The 8,247-nt window shown below is 33.0% G+C and overlaps 1 protein-coding gene across 1 annotated transcript in view; it reads left to right on the top strand.

Annotated features, from left to right (window-relative positions):
* LOC144965242 (telomerase protein component 1-like) overlaps positions 1-8,247 on the top strand; it is a 64,559-nt gene that overhangs the window by 14,524 nt on the left and 41,788 nt on the right. Inside the window, exons 14-21 of the mRNA XM_078900377.1 lie at positions 398-578; positions 1,052-1,216; positions 2,785-2,847; positions 4,015-4,160; positions 4,978-5,049; positions 5,583-5,753; positions 6,377-6,553; positions 7,705-7,947. Coding sequence (XP_078756503.1) covers positions 398-578; positions 1,052-1,216; positions 2,785-2,847; positions 4,015-4,160; positions 4,978-5,049; positions 5,583-5,753; positions 6,377-6,553; positions 7,705-7,947 — 1,218 coding nt within the window. The remainder of the gene's footprint in view (positions 1-397; positions 579-1,051; positions 1,217-2,784; positions 2,848-4,014; positions 4,161-4,977; positions 5,050-5,582; positions 5,754-6,376; positions 6,554-7,704; positions 7,948-8,247) is intronic.

Here is an 8,247-nt window from a genome sequence, read left to right as displayed (position 1 = left end):
TGCATTGTGGTATGGAAGAAAATATGTAGTCTCAGCTCTTGAAGCTTGAAATGTCATCTTATTTGAATTGAATAGTGGAGATGCTTGTGAAGAATTCAAAGACAATATATATAAATTACAACCACTTAGGCAACGTTGATCAATCTCTCTCTCTCTCTCTCTCTCTCTCTCTCTCTCTTTCTTTCTTTCTCCCTCTCTTTCTCCCTCTCTCTCTCTCTCTCTCTCTCTCTCTCTCTCTCTCTCTCTCTCTCTCTGCCCATTCCTCTAACTAATCATATGCATATGTAAAAGCTTACTGATTGTTACAAACCTAAATCACTCAAAATACAAAATCTGATAACCTTTCAATTCTGAAATAGTTTTCACAACCATTTGTCACATTTATTTTTCACTACAGAGAAGTTCCTTATGACAAAAAGCTGATTGAACGTTATGTCAAGGCAGTGGACACAGCTGTGAAAATTGCAACAGTTTACAATGTCCAGCCTATCAAGGGGCGAACTGTTATCCTGTGTGACTTAAGTGAGACAATGGATAAACCCTGCAGCAGTGCCAAAGGACTTGGAAAACCTCGAACAGTATGCTATACGCATTATATTTTATTTTTAAAATATTTTGTTTTGTTTTGACATATTACAATAGTTTTCCTTAATTTATTGAAAAACTTGAAAATTAAAAAGAATTATTTTTGTACAAGACCAAATGTTGTATCTGCTAGTCGGACATTACTCTAATATCAGCATATTTTTGTTGGTCAAATTCACACCACTTGTTTTGTATGTTTGATTTGTTAAATTTGATGGATTAATTCAAAAACAGTGGGTTTATATATTGAAAAAAAAAAAGAACTTTTTAGTTGTTTCTTTCCCCCTTGTGTCGTTAATTAAAAAAAAATAAAAAAATTTACATCTTGGGTAAGATATTTTTATTATAAGAATTACATTTTGATGGGATTCTTTGAAGTCATATCTTTTGTTCCTTTTGTTCTACAACAATAAAAAGAAAAAAAATTAATCAGATGATAATAATTTTTATACCATTTTTTTTTCAGCTGAAAGAGATTTCAACTTTGATGAGTCTGATGTGCAAACATGCCTGTGAATCCTGCACTTTCATTGTCTTTAATGAGCATGGGTATGGAGTAATCGAACAGAAAGACGAGATGATTCTTGATAATTTGCAAAAGATAATTGAAGAGGATTATGAGATCCAAGAGGTATAAAAAATATTTTAATTTTCAAGTTGTGTTATAGCGCTTGTCTTATATACGTCATTTACAATAACACAAAGTGGAACTAAACATTGCAAACCTATTTGTTTTCATGCCTGTCTTAATTTGAATCAATACAATACCCTTTAAAAAATTGATCACTATTTCTTATTTCATTGTTATGTATGTATTCTTTTTATTTATTTCATTAAAAAAACTACAAAATGCTTGGAAGAAAGAGAATGGCTCTCTCTTATTTATTTGTTAAAGCGACTTTATAATGGATTTGCAATGTGTCTAATTATTGTATCATAAAGTCAGGGAATGACAACAAATATGTTCCATGAGGTTGTTGCAAAATCACCAACCTTTGGATTGGCGTAGGCACTCTTTGCATTAAAGATTCTTAAATAATCATATGATAAAGTAGGAAGCCTTTGAATGTGTCAGCATAGAAAGCTTTTTTCCCCCTTCAAATTCTAATATGAATATTTGCATGGAAATAAAGTTGAGATGTGAATGTATATGTGAAGCAATTTAAATTCTTTTAAGATTTAAGATTTCGAAATTCATAATTTTGATGCAAAAATTTTTTTCAAACATTGTTGATTTGATGCAACATTTTCAAAAATTAAAAAGTTAAAACAATTTTTTGACACCACAAAATGAATTCAAAAATTTTCAATGAGTTATATTGCTATTGGGGGTCCCCTTAGCTCAGTTGGTAGAACACTCGCTTCACAATCAAAGGGACAGAGATCGATCCTGGGTGCAGTCGAGATTTTTTTCTGACCCCCTGTCCACCCAGCAGTGATTGGGTAGCTGGGTCTATTAGATCTGGTGGAAGTACTTTGCGATTGACTAGTATCCTATCCAAAGGGTAACAAGCAATTTCTATTGCCCGTTTCATGCAATAGAAAGTGGGATAAACTCAAGCTTTATGGGCCTAGTGGCTCTGAAGGACTTTTTTTTTTTATAATGCTATTGATAATTTTTTTTGCAGAGTAAAATATAGATTTCTGCTTTAATTCTCTCCTGTTTGCAACTTGAAAGAGTAGAGCAAGAATATCTGCTTAAATGTGGATAGGCAAAGATGATTAATGATGAATGATATAGGGGAACTTGACATATTTAAACTGATTTATGTGATTGTCTAAATCATATATATGAACTGGACACAAAAAAAAAAAGCCATTATGAGTTCAGTTCATAGAATAGGTTTTTTTTTCTAGATTTTTTTGAAAGCGGAATGCACATAATATTTTAAAATGAGGTATTCTCTTCTCATTTATCCATGTCCTTAATTTGTTAAAAAAAAATTCTGATCACATCTGAATGTAAGTCCTTTGAATTTTTTTCCTTTTTCCTTTTTCTTTTTTCAATGTGAAGTGAAGTTTGACGAATATTATAAAGAATTAAATTCTGTCCATTTATTTGCAAGTGTTTCTTATGATGAGCTACAACATTGGTTCAATTTCATCCAACCGTCATTGTTTGGTGTTTTTTGTTGTTGTTGTTTTTAAAAACATTTTTTTTAAACTCAAATTTTTCATTTTCTGATTATTTTTTTTCAGGGAGGAATGCAGGAAGGAATTCCCTATGATGTTTTATTTGAGGCTTTCAGGGACAAAATTCAGGTAAACATCCTCCAACTTGTATTTGAATCGTATAGTTATAGACCTGTAAATCTGCTGACTATATTCAGATGTTGCGATCTCCCAGTAAAGGGCAATAATCGATGAAAAGTGAAACATTATGAACATTGCAGAGCTTGAGCAAGAATTATTGATGAATGGAACCTCATTCCACAGGGATTTTTCCAAAACCTCAACAACAGCACGAGGTCTCGTTGTCAAGTGGTTATGAATGCAACTGGAAACCACACTTGCTTTTAAAGTATTGACAAAAACAAATCAGTCTTTTTTGAGACTACCACAAAAGAGTTTTATTCAAGAATTAGCCATGCCTTCAGCTTTGATGATCCCACAAACCATTCAAGGGAAATAATGACAAAAATTTTGAATTCTGAAATTGAACCAACATTTCAAAAATGGTCCTCAAAAAAGGGAAAATTCCTCAAAAAGCACCATCATCTGTGGAAATGTGCACAAATTGACAAAATACAAAAACAAAGAAAAATTGAAACGATTCACTCATATTTGTGGCCACTATCTTGATTCAAAATGCTGATGCGTTTTTAAAGTCTACCAGTATATTTCTTCTATCTTCCTATCTGTATCTCCTTTCCAGTACCTGCTAGCTTTTCCTTGTTGAGATTGTTTTACTTTTCCTTGGCTTGGATTTTTAGCTGAATGGAAAAGAGTCGTTTCCCTGTTTGAGCCAATCCCCTTTGTCTTACCTTTTTGGTGCCTGTAGACTCTGACAAACTGTAGATCTATATCATCTTATAGCCATCCCATCATCTTCCTGGCACTGAAAATGCTGCAAGCACTGTAAAACTTCTTTAAAAAAAAACAAAACCCAAAGGGGGTCCTGATAGCTCACTTGATAGAGCACTCACTTCAAACTCAAAGGGGCCGTGATCGATCAGTGCAGTCTAAATTTTTTCTGATCTTCACCTGACCACCCATCATTTGTTGGGTTGTAGTAGATCTGGTGAAAAGTACTTTGCAATTGACTAGCCAAGCAATTGCTATTGTCTGTTTACGCTATAGAAACTGGAATAAAATCAGGCTCTATGGGCCTAATGTCTCTGAAGGACTACTTGTTCATCACATTTGCAGAATGAAAATAAAATGGGTAAAGTTATTAAAAGCACAACTTTTTTTTCTTTTAAATTTCAGGTGGATAATTTGCTGGTTTTCAGTCAAGACCTTTATCCCGAGAGTCCCAAGGGTAAAATCATAAATGATTTCCTGTGTCAATACAGACACTCTGTCAATCCCAATCTATTGTATCTTGCAATGGTCTTCTCCAGTCCAAAACCAGGGTAAGTGAATATTAAAAACCTAGAAGTTCTTTTAAATTGCCAATAAAATTGAAGGAAAATAAAGTATTTTGAATAAAGAGAGTTGTATAAGAATGTTATATTAGTTATAAGCTAATATGTTTCCTTGTCAATTGCGACTCTTTATTATTATTGTTTTCTTTCTTTATATTATCAAGTAATGTTTTTTGACTAGTTATTATATTGATTCATTGTTAATTAAATGGCATAACAATATTTAATAAGTTCCTGACCCCCCTTAGTGGGAAGGGAGGTACTGTGTCTTCTATCCCCCTATATCTGTTTTCCAACATGCTTTCTGTCTTTGTCTTGGATTGAGATTATTTGATTTTGTCATGGCCCTGGCCGGATACCTGACTGGGAATGAAACAGTCAAATGTATAGTTAAAGTTTTGGGAGATGATATTTTTTTGTCTAGTTAATCATCTTTTTGTTATGCAGTTATATTATTTTCTATTTTACATAAATATTATGATTTGTAAACATTTCAGTGTGTTCCACTTAGTGGGGACCTGTGCTTTTGTCAGGATGAAATATTTAGATGATCTCAAAGTACACTTATAGTATACTCTTGGAATCTACATCTGTTCCCTATTTGAACCTATTCCCTTTTGTCTTACTTTTTCTGTGGTGCTTTAATTGTAATTGTAGAACTTTTATAATATCCCGTTTTCTTCCTTTTTACTGGCGCTGGTATGACCCAAATGTGTTGCAAGCGCTGTAAAACCCTTAAAAACAAACAATTAATGTTTAATAATTGTGAGATATTCATACAAATTTTTTTCTTTTTCATTTTCAGGTTTGATAACAGCATCAACCCACGCCATGAGAATGACATCTACATCTCTGGCTACAGTGACGCCATTCTCAGGTAAGAGGGGTAATTCTTTTCTCTCTCAGCTCTAAAGAATTATTTGATTGTGTATATATGTATGAATCTGTCTGTATGTAAGTGTTTGTATGTGTGTATGTGTGTGTGTGTGTGTTTGATCTATATAAAGTCATTCATTTTATTCATACCTTTTTTTATATCATTTTGTTCAAATTTTAAAAGCTTTACAATATATGTTTTACCAATGTATTGGTTTTTCGTAGCTGTTTATTCTTTTATTTATTTGCACACATACTTATTTCATATATGTTCCTTTTCACAATAATTGAATACCTAAACATTGAACAAGTTATAATCATCTTTAATCGATATCAGAGTCATCAATTTACCATTATTCATTTTGTTCATTTCTCTATTTTGTCATTAATTCAAATTTCTGTATTTATTATATTTGTTTTGTCAGTCAATAAATGAATAGTAGATTTTTACTCATGAGCATAATTTGATACTGTTTCATTCTTTTCATAATGAATGATTATTTAACATTGGGAAATACATCCACTCTATCATAGATTTATAGCAGAAAGAGGGGATAGCGGACTGTTGCAACACATTGACAAGATTGATGAAGCTTTCCAACTTCGTCCCATGCCTAAAGCATCATTCAACAGCTCAGCCACACCTAGGCCATCATTGGAATGTGGGCCTGAGAATGGACTTCATCTCACTGTACCAAAACCAAGGTTTGTTCATGATCACTCATAAGTAAAATATAATCTTATAGAGCCTCGTGGCCCACAGTGCAACGCAGAAAATTTGTTTGCTACTGACTTTAAGATAGGACGCTGGTCTAAGACTTTCCTCCAAAGTTGAATTAGACACACCCCTCATTCTCACCTGCATGCTCAGGGAACCCACTTATTAAGATGACATCCAATTTTATATTTAAATTAAGTAAGACCATTGTCATGTTGTATTTATGTCTAAACTAACATCCGGGTAATTGTGTTGTTAAAATTTACTAAATCATTCAATCAGTGTACTCACTATCTGCTGATTTTATCGTTTTACCCTCAGATGGATTTGAGCTATGTATTTTTATGATTTATAATTTTGAAATATGTCAATAAATAGAAAAAGAGTAGTACAAATCTCCAAATGTTTGCAGGAGGCATATTTTGATTCCTGTGTGACACCTGATTATTAAGATTAAGCCATTGATAATTTGTTTCTTTCTCCCATTTATAAATTTTTTACCTGCATTCCAAGCTTGGTCTATTCCCCTTGCAACTGATTTTCATTATTATTTCCAAATCCAAATTCCCCCCCCCCCCCCCCCCCCCTCTTTCCCCTAAAAAAAATGCAGCTGGCGTACTGTGAGAGTCTTCATCTCCTCGACATTTAGGGACATGCATGGAGAGAGAGACCTTCTGACCCGTTTTGTCTTCCCAGAATTAAGGTCAATTGGACGCAAGCACTTTGTCAATATCTATGAAGTTGACTTGAGATGGGGAATCACTGAGAATGAGTCTAAGAATCACCAGTAAGTCATGATCCACATTGATATATTTGTTGTCTTCTGACCAAAGACATTATTAGTACTTCAGAGCTTTTAGGCCATACAACGGGAGTTAACCCAGGATTCTACACTGTCAAATGGATAATAGCTATGGCTTGTTTCCCTTTGGATAGGACTGTCACAAAATGCTGTTGGTGAGATCTGACAGACCTAGCTACCCAATCCCCGTTTGAATGGACAGAAGTCAAAATTTTTTCTCTCAAAATTTTTGGATTGATAAGTTAAAGCAGAAAGCAGTATTTACCTTTACAAGAAAATAGCATTAAGATGTAATTGCTGATTGCTGATTTTATTTATGTTGTCAAGGATTATACTTTATGAATTTATAAGTAGTGGGATTAATACGTAGAAAAATTTTGACTAAAGATATCAAAACTATGTATGAATTGCAAAATCCTAAATCTAAAAAGAACTCGATTTGCTTTTTGAATAGGAGTACAAACACAGTCTTTCAAAACTATATCCATATGCTTTTAGCTTATAGATTTTTATGATTAGCAGGAAAAAAGCATTTAGTGGTGACACACTTGAGTGTTTTTTTCTATAGTATGAGATGCTGAATTGACCTGAAAAATTAGGGAGCATGCAGTAGTGTCAAACGAAATTCGAATATGACAATCAAAGCGGAAAGAACAATTATGAAAAAACATCTCATCAGCAAAAAGTTGAGTATTCTATTTGGGAAATATGAGCATTAGGCTGTCCCATGATTAATATTTTGTACTGACATATACATCAAATTTAGAGAACCATATTGTAATTTTCTCACATTGTGTTCAAATTAACTAAAAAGCATTATTTGGCATTAAATTTTCTAGTAATAGTAGGCTTGTCTTAATAACTTTTCTGTTTTTCCTTGGGATCTATTACATTACTTTCAATTTCCATCTATCACTTATATTTAATTTAATTTAAATCATTTACAGTGTCATCCAGCTATAATTATTATATTTATGAAACTGTTGGATTATTTAAGTGGGTATCTTTTTTATAGTTCCATTGATTGTTTATCTAACAAATGTAATTATTTTTTATAATCCAATTCCAATTAGGGTTAATCTAAAGACAAAAAGTGAACTTGCTGGATGATGATTTCATTTTCCTATTGTTTTCAGAGCCCTTGCCCTCTGCTTAGATGAAGTGAAGAGATGTGAGTTGTTTATTGGCATCTTGGGTGAGCGTTACGGCTGGGTACCTGATTCATACGATGTTCCAGACTTACCTGAATATGACTGGGTTTTAGATTATGACAGGGATGCCTCTGTCACAGAGTTGGAGATGGCTGCAGGCGCTTTGTTGCGGACTAGAGATGCTGAAGATACAGCCTTCTTCTATCTGCGTGACAATGCATTTGAAAAGTAAGAAATTTGTATTAAGAGTTGCTGATTATAAGATGATATTTGTGTGTATCTTTGATTAATGATTGAGAAATTTGGTTAATTTCGGACAAATAGTACAAGAGAGCAATGGATGAAAATGGAATTGATGTTTGGTGTGATTAAAATGATGATGTCAAAGATGACATTAATGATGACAATGATGATTGGGATGATAACGATGATGGTGATGATGATGATGATGATGATGATGATGATGATGATGATGATGATGATGATGATGGTGATGATGATGATGATGATGATGATGATGATGATGAT

This window comes from Berghia stephanieae, chromosome 2, assembly GCF_034508935.2.
Source record: "Berghia stephanieae isolate SIO BIC M18660-M18661 chromosome 2, UCSD_Bste_1.3, whole genome shotgun sequence".
In the NCBI taxonomy this organism is placed as follows: Eukaryota; Metazoa; Mollusca; class Gastropoda; order Nudibranchia; family Aeolidiidae; genus Berghia; species Berghia stephanieae.
The sequence above is the reverse complement of the archived record's forward strand: the minus strand, read 5'-3'. Positions and strand labels throughout refer to the sequence as shown.